This window comes from Dendrobium catenatum, unplaced genomic scaffold (genome assembly GCF_001605985.2).
Source record: "Dendrobium catenatum unplaced genomic scaffold, ASM160598v2 fragScaff_scaffold_231, whole genome shotgun sequence".
In the NCBI taxonomy this organism is placed as follows: domain Eukaryota; kingdom Viridiplantae; phylum Streptophyta; class Magnoliopsida; order Asparagales; family Orchidaceae; genus Dendrobium; species Dendrobium catenatum.
This window is the reverse complement of record NW_021318693.1, coordinates 5,930,855-5,948,895: the sequence shown is the minus strand read 5'-3', so window position 1 is coordinate 5,948,895 and position 18,041 is coordinate 5,930,855. Positions and strand designations below refer to the sequence as shown.

At 32.1% G+C, this 18,041-nt stretch overlaps 1 protein-coding gene across 1 annotated transcript; it reads left to right on the top strand.

The window, feature by feature from the left end:
• The first annotated feature begins 3,281 nt into the window (after positions 1-3,281).
• LOC110107915 lies at positions 3,282-11,847 on the top strand. The gene is made up of 4 exons (XM_020838361.2): positions 3,282-3,741; positions 4,846-4,910; positions 10,476-10,519; positions 10,640-11,847. Exons 1-4 carry the CDS (start codon positions 3,349-3,351, stop codon positions 11,707-11,709), a joined length of 1,572 nt encoding a protein of 523 aa, XP_020694020.2. The 5' UTR covers positions 3,282-3,348; the 3' UTR covers positions 11,710-11,847.
• The last annotated feature ends 6,194 nt before the right edge of the window (positions 11,848-18,041 follow it).

Genomic DNA, 18,041 nt, shown 5'->3' with positions numbered 1-18,041 from the left:
TTTGTGTATATTGAACAAATGAAGTATTTTTTGTTTCTCAATAGTAATAGAAAATGTTTAAAATATTGTACTCGATATTCCTCTCGAATTATAATTTAGATGAAAAATGTCAAGTGAGTAGGTCTTTATACATGTGGTGTGGCTTATTATTATTATTATTATTATTAATTCTGACACTTCATGCATTATCATAATCATGTGTTAAGAACATAATAATCTACTATTACATTCACTTTGCATAATTGATGACATGGCATTGGTATAGTTTTGATTTGAATGTGATATGTGCACTCGTTGAAATGATTCAAGGGTACTGTATGTTCTATTCTAATCGTATTTATCTTGTGTGAATGTGGAAGAGATTCTGATCTCACTTGTTGCATGTTGGTTAGAGAGATTATTCTATTTTATTCTTTTCTATTTTGACCCCACTTTTTGTATGCGGGTGTGGAGGTTAAAGAGAGTTATAAATGAAAGTATAGTTATAAGTAGATATTGAGACATAAGCATTATATTTATGTATTGCATATTCTGAAAACTATCTAAATCCAAAAATATAATTAATATTTTAAGCACATTCTGATAACTCTAAAATCTGTATATATGCACCGTTTAATCCATTTGATGAACCCAAGTGTAAGTAAGATTATGTGACTAGTGTTCTGTTCTCTGATATCTTTGTGAAGGCTATATGTGATAGTATATATGACAACTCTGAAACCAAGTACATCATGATAATCCTAAGAAACCTACTTTTAGAACTCAATGTATTCTTTACTAACTCATTGATTTACTTAACATCTAAATAAATTGTTATTAGTGATATAAATGGATATTGATATCTATGATAAGCTTGTGAAAGAAGTCTACTGAGCTAGTGATGTTCACCTTGTGGATTTTCCGACATTTCAGGAAAAGCGAAGGGCCCAGTTTAGTGGAGAAGAGTAAAGTCAAGTTCGTTTGAATCAGCTTAGCTAAATTATTTTATAATCTAGCATATTTTTTTGATTTATTAAATTTATGTGAACTGAGTTATTGTATATGAATTTTGAAGAATGAAATGAAATGATATTTCTATTATTATTACATTGGATTTTAGAGTTAGCTCTAGTTTATTTTCCATTGTGGTTTGGTTGTAAATTTTAATTTAGGCATTCAATCCTTTCATTGGATCTTAGGTGTGGGCCTCCGAAGGAGCACCGCTCGCGGGGTTTCGAACGCAGAGGGTACGGCCACACTATCCCGTAGGACAAAACGATCGTAGGCCTCTACACTCGACACGAGACACTTTTAAGTAAATGTTGGGATCTTAGTGTGGTTATAGAATCAAAGAACGTGTCAATACCATCAATCTTTCTTTTCCCTTTATCATGTCTTGATCTATGAGCTTCAGGAGTTTGTGATTTGGGTAGAGAAGAAGACCCCTTCCTTTATAATATCATATACAAAAATAGGTCCACCCTCCAACTCATTCTATCCTTATTGCTTTCTTTTCAATATCTCCTATATGTTCTCTTAAATTTGGAAGCGAACATTGTGTGACATGCAAGAAGCTATGTTGCCCTTAACTTCTACTAAATGTCATTTCATTCTATTTATGTCTCCTCCCTTATATGCAATACCACAAAACAAACATTTGAATGGATTCATTTCACCAACTCCAATTTTTTTAAAAAAGTGATTCTATACAATATTCATTTTCTTATGCACGCTATAACTCAAAGCTACAAGCTGAGTATTGGAAGCTTCCATTCTAATATGATTAACAAAATGAAATCATTATAAATTTACAATCACATTCAAATGATATTGATAAAGGATCTATCCATAATCATATATGTACAAATAGATAGAGCATATATAATCAATATGAATTTCTAAAATCAACAAGTAAGAATCAAACAAATAAGAACTTCAAAATAATAATGAGTTAGTGACATAATAGACATTCAATTTTTTTACTCTTAAGTTATCCAAACAACAAGAATAATTTTGAGTTTAGTATATATAGATAAATCTACATCAATAATCCATTAGAAATCCAAAAAATACTCTTACCATAAATATTCTCTGATTAAACACTTATAAATCATTGACATAATTCTTTCATTTCTTAGTAAAATAACATTGTAAAAAAAAAAATTAATATCATCTCCCTTTAAAAAGTGAGTAAATTCCTTGCAAACTTTGATTAAGTTGATTAATGACTTAAATTTTTAATTGTAAAAAATAGTTACAATAATTACAATCAATTCTTATAACAAAAAACTACAAACATAAAAAGCTTAATAACTTGATATAATCATTTATAGTTATTTACTAATTAAAGTTACTTAGAATAATATACAATGAACATAACATTAATAATTTTTAACTACCTACAATTTTTGTAAACAACCATTAAAGAGGATAAAACAAGCCCTAATAAGTTGATAAGACTTCATGCATATATAACTATATATATAAAAGTTAAAAAATCATGTTAATAATACAAAAAAATTAGGATATTTCAAATTTTTTTGAAAATAATCATACAAAATATGAAATGCTTAATAAGATGTGATGAACATTTAAAAAATATTTTTTTGAAAATAAAAAAACTCAATTTAATAGCTCAAGAAATATTATTTCTTCGATAAGAAATATTACATTCCACGGGGAGGTAAGTGACGACTGACATTGAATGTAAAATGAGGAGAGAGAACTATGAGGAGCACGACGCTGGAGATGCAGAATACTTACGGTGGGGAGAGGCATTGATGCATCGCGACCATCATCAGGTTCATGAATAGGGACATGGATGGAAGCGAAACCAGAGAAAGAATAATAGACATATAGAACATGAATATGTTTTAAGTTTTTATTAAATTTTAGTTTTGTCAGTATTATTAATTTTTAATTTAAACCATTTGATCTAAACTTTAAGCAACCCTATTTTTTGAAACTAGCATCGACTTGCCGGTTCAATGATCTAACCGACGGTTTGAGCATTTTTTGACGATTCGTGCGAGTCCAATTCTGCAAGAGAACTAAATCGACTAACAGACTGTTTCCTGATTCAATAAGTTGAATCTGCCAGTTCGGCATGTTTTTAAAACCTTACTTTAAACTCCTTTTTATTTTAATTAAATTCTAAAATTTCTAATTTTTTTTTATAAAATATTTTACACCCATTTTATTTTCAATCAAATAGCAAAAAAAAAAAAAAAGTAATGCAATTGAGTTGCCAAAAAAATTTAGGTGTTATAAAAGTAAATTATATTAGATAAATAATTACGAGGGACTTCAAGTTAATTATCGACTTCAAAAACCCTAGGCTTCTTCGTCTTCGGCGCGCGGCAACGTCGCATGTCGGAAGTTTCCAGCCACCTAATCCTAACCTCCTTCGTCCCGCGTCAAGTGATGCTTGAAACGGCTACATCCGCCGCCGTTACGGCCGCCGCCGCCACCTTTAATGACGATAAGTATAAGGAGAAGAAGAGGAGACATGAGACTGTGGCAGTAATGGAAGTTGAGGGCGAGGGTAAGAAGAGCAAGAAGAAAAAATCTTCTAAGATTTCCAACGCCGTTGAAGACGGCTCCGGCTCGGTGGAAGTCATAGCGTTCGATAAGCCGAGCGGCGATGATTTATCCCGTAAAGGGAAGGAACGTGAAGAACTACTAAGATCCATCGCAGCGTTTCTCGAGGGCTGTGGGTTCGCTAAGACGCTCTCGGTCTTCCGCAAGGAAGCCCAGATCGAGGTAATATGTCTTTGGTGAACTTTGAGCAGAAAGCACTGATCTTTGAGACAGAGTGCAATGTGTGGGTTTTCCTTTAGTTCATTTCTCAGCTTCTTAGAAAGCAAACATGATCATCATGGCTTTATTTTCTGAGTGCGATAGGAAACTTTTTTTCATTAATTAGTTAACGTCATAAACACTTCTCTTGTTTTGCGATGGAATGGTGGTTAAGAGGTTTACAAGGCTGATGTAAAAGCTAGAAAAGTGGTGACTAGCTCAAATGCTGGAATGATATAGGTCCAAAACTTCTTTGTTGTGTTTGGATATATTTTCTTCGGTTGCGAAGGGTGAAGACCCTCGAATCTGAAGTTTGGAATTTGTATGAACCAATCGAAGTGATTTTTGGTCAATTGGATTTGTGAGTAGCTAAGTTATTATTTTTTTATGTGACTGGTCATAGTAAGTGAACAACATTAGTAATGGTTTTGTAAAGTCTTTTGACCTGATCTTATGAAGTCTTAAAGTGGTTTACAACCCTGGGAATGTGGAGGGTATGCAGGAGAACAAGTGTAAGGAGATGTGGCGAGCTTTACAAAGCTCAAATTGGTGTGGTGGATAAAGCAATATTATCTTTTTTCATTCATCATTTATTTATCAAATTTGAATTATTTGTAACACCCTCCATTTGAAAAGATGAGACATCTCCTTTAATGCTTCCAATTAACCAGATTCATGAATGCTCTACTAAATGTACCAACTTACTTAAATGGACAGGCTTATATAGTATATACAAAGAAGTACTTACATTAATTACTGTTTCAATGTTGTTTTTATCCATGATGATTGGTTTAGCAGTGCATTCACATATGAGGTTGAAATTACTAGCTTTGTTCTTGGTCAAGAAAATCCTTCCTGTTAAAACTGTATCAGCTATTTATAATTTTGCATTTTTATTCTGTTTTTGATAAAGAAACTGTCATGATTCAGAGTACATGTTTTCAGTTTCTTGTTATGCATTAACTGTTGGATTTGTTGTTCCATCAATCATTAAGTTTTTTTTTTGTGCTGCATTTTTAATGAAGGATATCATTAGAAGTAGAACTCATATTTTTGTTACTTGAACAGGTTAACAGTAGAGGAGTTTCTTGTATTAACTTGGAGGAATTATTTGACAAGTACATTGAGGCAAGGTACTGTGCGACATTTTCATTTTAATGAACTTTTGAATAATTTTCCTTCTATTTATTCATTTAATTTTAAAAAATTGCTTTCTCATGGCATTTCACTATTTCAGTTATTGGAGCTTAAGATAAATTCTACGGCATTTCTTTTTTACCATCATTCATGATCTCTTACAATTTTTACAATTATGTTTGTTTCATTTACCTATTTACAGAATAAGGCAGGCTCCTTGTAGCATGCAGATAAAATATCTAGATAAAAAAGATCGAGTTGAAGTGATTAAAGCATTTTTTTATTAAATTTATTTCTATTTTCTTAGTAAGTTGAACTATGGGGTTTTCAGACTTCAGGTAGGTTCCTTTGGCAAATGAAACTCCCTATCTCAATATGCATTTTTAAAATTTTTGGTTCATAGGTTCAAAAGTATATGGTTGGCAAGGGGTGCAAACGAGTCGAGTTGAGCTCGAGTCAAGCCTAACTTGAGCTCGACTTGCAAGCCAAATTTATTGCTTGAACTCGAGTCAAGGTCAAAAGGTGAGCTTGAGCTCGGCTTGTGCCACTGGAATGAGCTTATTGAGCGGCTCGATTCCATGGTTTGAGTTCGTTAGACAGCTCTAATTATCACATTTCTTATATTCAACAGTAGTTAAAAGGTCATGTTGCTCAGTGGGATCTAATGAGCATTTTCTTACTCCAACATTTGTTTTGAAATAGTGTTTTTGATAAGAGTAGCTTTTGAAACATAGTTAAGACAGCATACATAAAACACTGTACACGTTGGACATATAAACCCGTGTTATACTAAAATTGATCTTTGAACAGCAAAAGTTAGCTGTTTAGTCAGCATAGGATCACACTCTAAACTTCTTCTGCCACAAGAAAACCATGATAAATCAATTAAGCTGTATTTAATCAGGGAAAGGAAGAGTTTATAGAGTTTCCTCAACTTCAAGCAAAAGAAAGAGTTTATAGTTTATTTGCCACCACTTGAATTGAGCTGATCACTTCATCAATGGACCTAAAAGCATAAATATATATTTCAAACCTTCATGAATTTTTTCTCTATGAATGTTTTGTCTCTATAAGTTCACCTATTAAGCTTTTGCAGACAGTAGTAACCTTTGCCAGCAAGGGCTTGTTTGATTACATTTAAGAAGTGGGAAGTGAGATGTGAGGGAAGTCAATTACTTTCGCCTGCTTAGTTTACTGGGAAGTTGGAAATGACTTGTAATATATTTCTTAGCCATTTTACTTCACGCTTGTGTTCCTCAAAATCGCACTTCTGAAATTTATTAAATATGACACCTCATTTTCTTGGAAACTATAGTCACGCATTCATTTATACAAATAATGTAACTTATGACATATTACAAGGTATGATAAAATTATATTCATATAATTAACAACTACTGCCAATTTGTTTGTTTATATTTTAGATATTATACATAAATAAGGCATATATAATATTTGGATAATATTATTGTTTAAAATTGCACAATATGAGGCTCGCATTGTGGCCCGCCTCAGCGCAATTCCATTGATAAACGCCTCAAGAGCAATATAGAATTATGAATTTCTTTTTGTGCTTAATAATTATTATATATTGTTGGAATGAATATAGTATATCACGAACACACACGTGTGCACATGTGTGTACACATATACATATATATATACACCCATGACCCAATACACCAAATTTATATTTTATTAGTAATTGAATTTATTATATAAACTTGTTATTATATGTTTCTTAATGTTTTATTTACATAACATGCTTATATATGTGGGAAAGTTGGTACATTTCATAATATAATATGAATATTATATATTTGTATAGTACATTAAATTTATCAAGATTATTAATCACTTTTCTTTGTTATTCTACCAAACAATATAAAATGGTGAGTACAATCACACAACTTTTTTAGAAGCAACTTAACTTTTACTCCATGAAATGAGATGTGTCATTTATAGTCACTTACAAGCAATCATAGACATTCAAAGCTTTTGAAAAAGATGCAACAACAACATCAAGCCTTATCCAACTATATGGGGTTTGCAACATGAATCCTTTTTCTCCACTGTGTCATGTTAAGAGTCAAATTCTCATTCAAATCTAATAAAGGAGGTTATTTTTTATACTTTCTAATCAAGTCTTTTAGGTCTACCTTTACCTTTCTTGACATAGGTTAAATCTAATACATTTACTCTCCTAATCGGGTCATCAGAAGGCCGACATTTTATGTGACCAAACCATCTAAGATGACTCTCTAATCTTATCTTCCACTGGAGCTACTCCAATATTTTCACTTATATACTCATTTCACGTTCTGTCTCTAAGAGTAAAGCTACTCATCCATATGAGCATCTGCATCTCTGCAACAATTAACTTAATTTTATGCTTCTATTTTAAGTTTTTAATGACCAACATTCTATACCATAAAGGATTGCATGTCTCACCACCATCTTATAGAATTTTCCCTTAAATTTGATGGGTACTTTTCTATCACACAATAGGCCGGATGCATTCCTCCACTTCAACCATCCAACTTGAATTCTTCTATTAAAATTCTCATCCATTTCACCGTGACTTTGAATAGTGGACTGGAGAATCTAAAACATGTACTCTTTTTTAATGATTTGATCGCCCAAAGTCATAATCCTTCCACTAGATCTTTACTACTAAAATTACACTCTAAGTATTCAGTTTTAGATCTACTCAAACGATAACATTTAGACTCTAAGGTAAACCTTCATAATTTTAAGTTTTCCTTCAACTTTCTCTCTAGTCTTATCAACAAGAAGATTATTAATTTATTATCAGCAAAAAAGCATAAACCAGAGAACATCCTCTTGTAAATGTCTAGCAAGAACATCAATGACTAAGGCAAAAAGGCATGAGCTTAAAGCTAATCCTTGATGTAATGCAACTGAAATAGGAAAATATTTGTTCAAACCATCTTGTGTTTGAACACAAGTAACAACTCTTACATACATGTCCTTAATGACTTGATTATAAGCATTATTAACACATTTCTTTTCTAGAAATCTAAATGTATAAATATCATATGTAGATCCTCCTTATTCTCTCTATACTTCTCCATCAAACCTCTCAATAACTGTATAGCTTCTATAGTAGACCTACGCGGCATAAATCCAAATTAATTTTGAGAAACATTAGCAACTATTAAATTCTCTTGCATAATAAATTACAAGCATACTTTTGGAATTGTAAATGTCATCTTTGATTTATGTTGAATTATTTTTTATGGTATCTCGAGCATATGCCTATTCACACCATTGAGGTCTAGCTTAAGCAATATGTTCCTGGTTCCTAAGGTAGAGGTCATTGGTTTGAGCATGGCCTATTACCTTCTGTAGATTAAATATTAAAAAATTTAATAGTTTCTTGCATGAATTTTAATCTCTTAGCAACTTTGCACCCCCTTTATTTGTAATTGGCCTCATGCCGTATTTAGGATAATTTTTTGAGGTGTCCAACGTCTTCGATTTCAAATTTTCTGGCTTGAAGATCTTTAGCTTGCTATCTATTTTTCATAATTTTCAATAATAACAATGTCATCCACATATATAGATTTCTCGATTTACAAACATGGTGTGATTGGATTGGCATTGTGATAAATTCATTCATATTTACAAATTTTGTAAATTTCTCAACCAAGCCCGTAGAAATTGTTTTAGGTTGTATGGGGATTTTCAAACTTTACATACATTAGTAATGTTTTCTTGAGTTTCTAAACTTAGGAATGTCCGTGTATACTTCTTTCATATCAATATTGAGAAATGTATTATTGATGACAATTGTGAAGTGGTCAATCACAGTTTGTCTCTAGAGATAATAAAACACTAATTGATTTAAGTTTTACAATAACTGAAAATATGTCTTCATAGTCTATCTCTTAAGATTGAGTGTATCCTTTAGTAACAAGTTGTGCTTTGAATATGCCCACCATTCTTTCTTCGTTATGTTTAGCATAGAAGATTCACTTGAAACCAATAGTGCTCTTCACAATGCCCATATTTCTTCTAAAATTCTTCTAGAACCACACGTTTCCGTAGAGGCTGGATGAGAGCATCTTGAATATTTTTAGGAATTTGACTATTAGTGAGGCTTGTGGCAAATGCATGAAATTTGTTGGAAATCCCGTCATATGATACAATGTTTTGTATTGGGTATATTGAGTAAGACGTTAAATTCCCTGTTTTAGTGCAATACAAAGATTTAAGGGTATGCATTATTTGTACAAAATTGAAAAAAATGAATCACATTGATTTTATTTGGTTGTTTCGATTTGATTATTAAGGTATTGGTTCGATTTTGATTATTAAGGTATGTAATTTTGACTTTCTTTCATTGTTTATTTATTGGTTTGGTTGTTATTTTTATAAAGCCTATTAAACTAAAAATTAAATTAGGCTAAATTATTTAAATACTAAATCAACAAAACCTATGGACTATAAATAAACAAGAGACAAAAAGTTCAATGTGGATATTATTTATTTCACATATTAAACTTTTTATTAAAGATTACTTGAGATTTTTCTTAATATATATTATTTAAGTTAAAGCTAATTAGGTTGATTGTTAAATTTAATTACATTTCGATTCATCCAAAATAGAGCAGAACTGATCAAACTAAAGTTTTGTGCTTTGATATGCCCAGTCTTCCAACATTGTTTATATTGCAACTTGTTTTTCTTTTCACGTTTGCCATGAGAGAAGTGGGGACTACGAGTAACAAGAGTAGATTTTTCAAAGTTAAGGTGCGCTTGTAACGACTTTCATATTCTCACTATTGAGTCTACGTAAGAATTTTGACCCTTTCCTATTCAATGATTTTATGTAACATTAGTTATTCCTTTGGATTCTTCCATACAAAATCTTAAACAATATTGATTTGGTGTCAATTTCTAAGAATATTAAAATATATTGTTATATAAAGATCTTCTATCCTTAAGCTGTGGAGAGTTGCCTCAAGTTCAAAGACCTCAAAAGTTATTTATTTATTTATTTTTGAAGTATGTTTCTTTCATTTCCTTGATGCTTCCCATATCTTTTGCATGGCTTTGTAGTACGTGAAATTTTATTCTCTCGCATTTGTCATTGAGTTAATGAGCCATGACATCACCATGCTATTTTACAATTTTCGGATATTGAGCCATTGGTCTTTGGCGATTGGAGGTGTAGTTGCTCTGGTGAGGTAATCTTTTTAACCTTTCCCTACGTACACAGATTGTGACCACTGGATGAAATTATTGCTATTGAGTATTTGTCTTGTGGTTTTGGAGAATGGGAAACTCATTTCCACCGAAGTTGTCGGTGAAGCCTACGCTTGGATTAGTGGTAACTTTTAACGTTGGGCGTATATGGAGTCACATTACTGAAAGGGCATCCACTTATATATTTTTTTAAATTATTTGCAGTTATTGTTCTGCCTCAATATGTTGATTATAGTATGCATTTTTCTTATTTTGTTTACTGTACCTTATACTCAAGTTAATTGTTCTAATTATAGTTTTTCTATTTCATAACGTTGTTGGATATGCAGTAAAAGATATCCAGTTGCTAGCATAGAGGGTTCAAAAGAGAAAGGTATGACTTCATTTCTTTGACTTGGATCTCTGTCAATATTTTGATGCCAGGAACACTTGATGTTAACTCATTGTTATGCAAATATAGAAAAATTAATTGCTGATGTTGTTGATGATTCAGATGCTGAAACTAAAGATAAAAGGAGAAAAATTAAGCAAGTTTCCGATTCATTTGCGAAAGAAAATACTGAAAGAAATCACTATGATGCTACCCTTGGATCAGAGGAAAATACTGATTGTGGCAAACTCTTAAATGTCAAAAAGGAAAAGAAACATAAGGCGATACTTGGTAAAAATATGGGTGAAGTGGTCTGCCTTGAAGAGATTGTTATGGAGAAAATTGAAGAATTGAAGGATTTGACCAATAACCCCAATGTTGAAACGGGTAATTTTGAGAAAGATAAAGGAGTGAAGAAGAAGAAGGAAGCTAAACAATTTCTTGAGCAGTTTGAATTGGGCGACAATAAGAAAGTGATTGTCAAGAAACCCAATGATGAAGGGGCTTATGCCTCTTCTAAACTTCAAGAATCAGTGAACGTGAATAACTTAGTCAATGATCTATCGGAGAATGTTGATGAAAGCAGAAAAGATAAGAAAAAAAATAAAAAAAAGAAGCTAGAGAAGTCAACTTCAGATAGCCTACATACAATTAATTCTGAAAAGTTTGTTGAAGAAACATCTGATGTACTGGGAAAACATGATAATGATGGCTTGCAAAAGTTTGACTTGAGAAAGGACAGCATTGCAATATCTAAAGAGGATACTACTGATGTTGAAACGACAACTAACAAGACAACTAACAAGAAGAGGAAGAGGCCTTCATCCAACGAGACAGCAATACAAGTTGAGAATATAACTGCAGCTAGCAAGTCAAAACATACCAAGCCAGAAGTTGCTATAGAGGAAAAGGAAACTTGGGATAATAAAGTTTTGACATGCAGTGAATCTTCACCATGCAATTGGGAATCGAAAGAACCTTCTGAGGCACTTTGTAGTGTTGTTTTGGATAAGCACGAAGGAAATCCTACTTCACAGGATCCGAAGAAGCAATTGAGTGGACATGAGCTCACAAATGGGAGTATTGGGAAGCATCAAAATGAAAGAAGCATTAGGCCAAAGTCAATGAAAAATGATAAGCATTCCAGTGAGGTATGTCTTGTTTCTTTTGATTTTTTGCTTGGTAGTTTATGAAAAGGTAACAGAAGACTACTGACCTTCTTTTTATTACTTAAATCTGAAAACATATTAACTAACTTAGATGTTCGAAGTGTTTTCCCCCCATGTTATTGAATTCATGCATTAAACTAATAGAGCTGTTTTTTTATGAAATCTATGTTTTTGTACTGCATAGTGTTTCTTTTTCTGTAACATCACATAAAATGATGTGTTGGGGCTGCTTACAAAACTTTAGGTTGGTTTTACTTGTTTTGGCTGGAATGGAAATTTAACCTTGTTTTTTAGTTCCATTTCCTTAACTTGATTTTTTTTTTATTCTAGTTTGATCAACTTGTTAAGTCTGATAAGTAACGGTACTAGACATATTCATGGATCCCTACTTCATATCTCAAACACTTGTTTATTTGCAGTCTTGTTGTCCTTAAAAAGATTAGCGCACTTCTGTTATCTACGAAGTTGATATATATAAATGTATAAAAAGAGAGAGAGAGAGAGAGAGAGAGAGAGAGAGAGAGGGAGAGGGAGAGGGAGAGGTTGTCTTTAATTTTCTTGGCTTGCGTAGAGTTTCAACCAAGTTTTTTGGTACCATATATTAAAAATGATTTTGGATGTGACCTACTTATATTTTGGATTCTAATTTGATTTTCTTGTTAGGTCTGCAACGATCTTAGAAATGTTCATGGATCCCAGCTTTTTTTAAGTATACTTTGCTTGAGGTTTCGTTAAGTTTACATCTTGAAGATTTGTTTATCACATTAATGTTGTCAAATAAAAGATTATCAAACTTCTATTACTTAATGAAATTTACAAACATCAATCCAATAAATACATGTAGTAATATAACTTTGATCATAACCTTTTATCCTACTATATTGGGTTAGATGCATGCATGTCTAAACAAAAGTTGAATAATTCATTCCACTTTTTGGTTTGATGCTAAAATTTGGTCTCTACTTCAGCTTTGCTGCTGTGTCTCCTCATGAATGCTTCTTTGTTCGGCTATTGGTTTATTCCGTTCATTTCCCTCATCCCTTATCCTCTTTCTCCTCTACACCTCCACTGGTTGCCTTACTAAGCTTAAGTTTACCTTTTACACATCATCTCTAGAGTATGTTCTTTGGTTCTTAGGTGGAAGAATCAAAACTATTCAAATGTTGGTTGTGCAGTGGTGTTCGGAAGCAAGCAGCTAGATCGTATCGTTTATTAGCATTATACGCTTATATTCAGTTTTTAACCTTGGGTTGTTTTGTAGTTTTTCAAATTACAGGTGTCCAATACTTATATGTTGTCCTTGCTGATTTTTTTTAATATATTAGTTATCATATATGATTGTCATGGTTAAAGAGGATTTCTGCTGGTGAAGATAATGCATTTGAAAATGTGTTTGAGGATTGATTTTTTTACCACAATCATTTGATTGTTTCATTGCGAATGAATATCATTGTACTGAACAAATTGAGTTTAAGATGTTAGCATGATTTTTTCTTTGCGACCATTTTGTTATTTTATCTTTGGATAGTTTGGAGTACAGGGTATTCTCAATTGATAATTGATAGTTATTCGGGAGAAGGATGTTTTTCATGTCATAGTAGAATGGAACACGTTTACTATAGTGTATTGTTTAATCAATTTGATTTCTCATTTTTTTTTTAAATTATGTGGGTCTCCGAAAAGATTATGCTTATGGGGTTCGAATGCAAAGGGTACGACTGCACTATCCTGTAGGACAAAATGATCATAGGCCTTTATACTCGACCTAAGCAGGCCGATGGAAGAGCAGATGGAGCCATACATACGATTAGCCATGGAGGATAGCGGCTTTCGCCTACACACCTCGATGGATAATAATATGTATAATCCAAAATATCACGAGATTTCTCCTATTCGATGCATCAACTCGAATAGGGTTTATTTTATGTGGGGATCGGTTTCCTACGGGCGTAAACCCCCGTAGTTAATTACATCTTAGATCTCAGTCTAAGAAAACTCTCAATAAAAGATGTTAAATTATCTTCTCAAATAGATTTAGCACAAAGAAATTTCTAGGCTTTCCTAATAAAAAAAAAAGAGAGACCCAATTTGGTTTAATCATCATACGTGGTTCAATATCAACACTCGGCCGGTCTGAAGAAGAGAAAACTGAAGAAAAGAAAAGACAATTGCATTCAAGCATGTGTGAGAGAAAGAGCGAGGTGACATCATTCGTGTGATGCAGATGAGTACGATTTATAGCCTCTGACAGAATAGAGAGCTTACCTTCCATTAAGGCGTACACGTACCATTGGCCTTGGGTCATAAATCTATAAAAGATGTAGTATCGTACACACGACACTAATATCTACGACCTAACTAATGCAACTTGGACTCATGCATTGTTTGAAAAAGGAAAAATAAAACCACCTAGTCGTATAAAATCTATAATATCTGGTCCATATGAAAGATTTGTGGGTGGTTAAGCTTTGGAATTTGGGATCGACATCTAGAAAAGTTCCTAAGTGAACCCACACTTATGAATGCTTTCATGCTTCTAAGACTCATGCTTTTAAATTTTAATTTCAGTTAATTCCTAAAGCGATGCGTGCTGATCAAAATATCCAAATTAGAAATATATGAAATTTTAAAAAGGTTTATAAAATAATTTTGTTTGAAAGACTAAGCTTCCCCTGGTCCGGCACTTCACCCTCATAGGCCAGATTATCCGGACTCTACCCATAAGTGGGGAAGTGTCTAAATAAGGGAGAGAAGAGAATGCATTAAGATGCATGCGACCCCGGGCGATTCCGACTATTCCCTAGATCGTTATGTTTTTATGTTATTTAATTCTTAAAAAATTATTATTAATTACGAGTAGAAGAATTTTATTCCTAAGAACCTAGCGAGTCAGACACATGCACATGCAAGAAAGAAACCTATAAAAAGCATGTCAGTTCTACTGCGCAAACAAAGTAAACAATCATCTCAACAAATCACAGAAAAGTATCCAAAGTCCATGGCAAGTGCCATATAATATACATCACAGAGTATCAAAAAGTAGTGGTGGCTGGGCTCCACCGACAACAACCCGGGTTCTACTCCTAGGGAATGACGCAAATCTTAAAACAAGGCATTTTTATCTTGATCTTCACTTTCATGATTCATTTATGGATTGTCTTCCTTCAGGTTACTCGTAGTGAGTCCTTCAAAAGGATGCCCAAATAAAAAAGGAAATTCTCTATAAGAGATTTTCTTTTTCCTTTAAACCCCTTTACATTTAAAAATGCCTTATTTTAGATTTTCACAACACTTGACACCAAATACATTACATTAGAAAAATTTTAAAAAAAATCTAGACTCTCCTGCAGGGTTATCCTAAGCAGTTATAATAAAACATCCAAGTAGTTGTATATATGAAAATGAAATGCTCAAACCAATCACATTTGACCGTGCTTTATTTTATTTGGGGGCTAAGCAGTTGAAGCACCTAAAACAGTTATACATTTTCTTAATTTTAGCATTCTTTTAGCACCGTGTGAGCACGACCATATGTAGGAAAATATCGTCAGTATAAAAAGCGTTTCTAACCTATGTATATTCTTCTATCGCTCACAACATAGTGCAGAAAAAGAACTAATAATCATCATAGAAAGCTAAAACAAACAGCAAGAACAACCAGCATACGGGTCACATCCAAAGCGCCACTACACAAAGATAGAAAGAAAAGCAGAATATCGGCTTAACCTAAAACTAGTAGTCATGTTCTAACAAACAAGTTTATATGTGTGTAGCAGGCTGTGTAGTCTTGGGTATGTCCTATGTATGATGATTTAGTTAAAGTTGCTTGTATTTGATTTATTAAAGGCCAAAGAGAAGTTTTAATCGAAGTTTAAATATTAGTATTTTAAGATTAATTTTAAAGATTTTATTTTAGTATTTGGTTGATTTTCACCTTTATTTCTCACATAGGCCGTGAGGTTTATTTCACCCTCCTTGGGGCTAACTTAATTGTCTCGCAGGCTTGGGTTATCTAGTGATAATCAATTTTGTTAAATTAATTTAATTGTTTATAAATTAAAAAAAAAAGTGTGAATTAAGCAGTTTATTAATCAAGAGTTTCGTTAATTGATTTTAAAATATTAGTTTAAGATTTGATCTTTAGAAGTCTTTCATCTTAATGAGCTTTAGTTTTAGGTTTGATCTCCTTATTTAATATACATTTTTTAAACTTTAAGTTGGTTAGAAGTTGATTATTAGATTTATTGGATTTGATATAGGTTTTATATTTTGATGATTATGAAATATTAATTATGATTTGAATACAAATTAAGTGATTTAGTGAATTTTAAAAGTTAGATTAAGATTGATTTGGTTGGTTGATTATTAGTAGATTAAAACACACTAAACCTAGGAAAACATGTCACTAAATTTATTTTTTGATGTCTCTATCCTATAAGGAGCATGCACTATAAGTCTATGTTATCTAAGACTCGGTCCTTAATTTTTGTCCTTAGATGTCACTAAAGTTATGAAACTAAAAAAGTTTTGTTTTTAACCCTTAAGACATTCGTACATATGTCAACAAGTTTAGGGATCTAAAATAAAATAAAGTAATCCTAGTTACAAATGAAATTTCTATAGGGTTTTAAAGGGTAGGGAGCATACAACTATTGGGTCCTCTAAAAGTTTTCTAAGTTTAAGGAGACTTGCAACACCGGGGCTATGACCCGGTGGTTCTGCCCATAGCGCCCCCACTAGATTGAATGGGGACGACTGATGCTCGGATCTAACTGTCCATGCTCCTTCATCTAGTGCTTCAATACTCTTTCCCTTTTGCTCTCTTAAAGGAAGCTTTTTGTTATTTGCATATTGGTTTGGCCACTTGCATTCTTTTTGAATTTTCTTATTTTTGCAAGCATTCAATTTTAAAGCATAAGTAGAGAAGCGGCAGAAAGACTAAAAGTAAAGAAAAAGACGACAAAATGCAATGACAAGAAAGGAATAAAAATTAAAAATAAAAGAAATGTAGGTATTTTTATCTTTGGACATACTTCTTTGGAGTCAAGTATGCCTCTAAAACATCATTCACCCCAATTCAATATAATGTGAATAGAGAAGAAAGTGTTTTTTGATGTCATTTACTGTCCCCACGTTTTAAACAAAACACTGGAATAATACCCAACTCAATTACACAAACTATTTCCTAAACAAAGCTCAAAGTGACAAAGTGGAAACACAAGCTCCCAGAACTAAAACTAAAATAAGCTTCTCTTTCAACACTTATCCAAAACCCAACTTTAAAAGCAAATACGAACAAGAGAAAGACAACCCACATACTAGATGTTATTTCGTTCAAAAAAGACAAAGAGACATTGCTATACAAAACTAATCATAAAATTAGAAATCTCAAAATGACTTATGAATTTTCAAATGAAACGACATATAAAACATTTAAAAAAAAGAAAGTAATTTACAAAAAACTCTTTCCAATAAAAATGACCGGGTGCTTTTTATGTTTGGCGTGTGGTAAAATTAATAAAATTTTATAAAATAAAATATTTTTGTTATAAAGCATTCACAAAACTTATCACAAAATCACTCATAAAACTCTTCTTGCATAATTTCCAATATAACATTCACATGAAGCTTAAAAGATAAAGGATGACCTAGATTTAAAATAAACACGAAGGCATCTCAAAGCCTTCCAACTTCCATACCGTAAATCATCAAACATTTCAAGATTGTTTGTAATCCAAATTCATAAACTTCTTTTAGAGTCAAAACATTCAACAATTTGCCAAGAATTCAAAACCAACAATGCATCCATTCAACATCGAGGTCAACTAACGAACCCCCAACATATGCATCTAAGAGAGTTTTGGCTCTAAAGTAAGTTTATGAATTTGGATTACAAACTTTTTTGAAATGTTTGATGATTTACGGTATGAAAGTTGGAAGGCTTTTAGATGTCTTTGTGTTTATTTTAAATCTAGGCCATCACTTGTCTTTTGAGCTTCATGCGAAGACTATGTTGAAAATTATGCAAGAAAAATTTTATGAGTTATTTTGTGATAAGTTTTGTGAATGCTTTACAAACAAAATATATTTTATAAAATTTTATTAGTTTTACCCCACGTCAAACATAAAAACGCTCAGTCGTTTTTATTGGAAAGTGTTTTTGTAGATTGCTTTCTTGTTTTTGAGAAATGTTTTATATAACGTTTCATTTGAAATTTTTCATAAGTTATTTTGGGATTTCTAGTTTTATAATTAGTTTTGTGTTGCAATGTCTCTTTATATCTTTTTGGAATAAAATGACATATAGTATGTGGGTTGCCTTTCTTTTGTTCGTATTTGCTTCTAAAGTTGTGTTT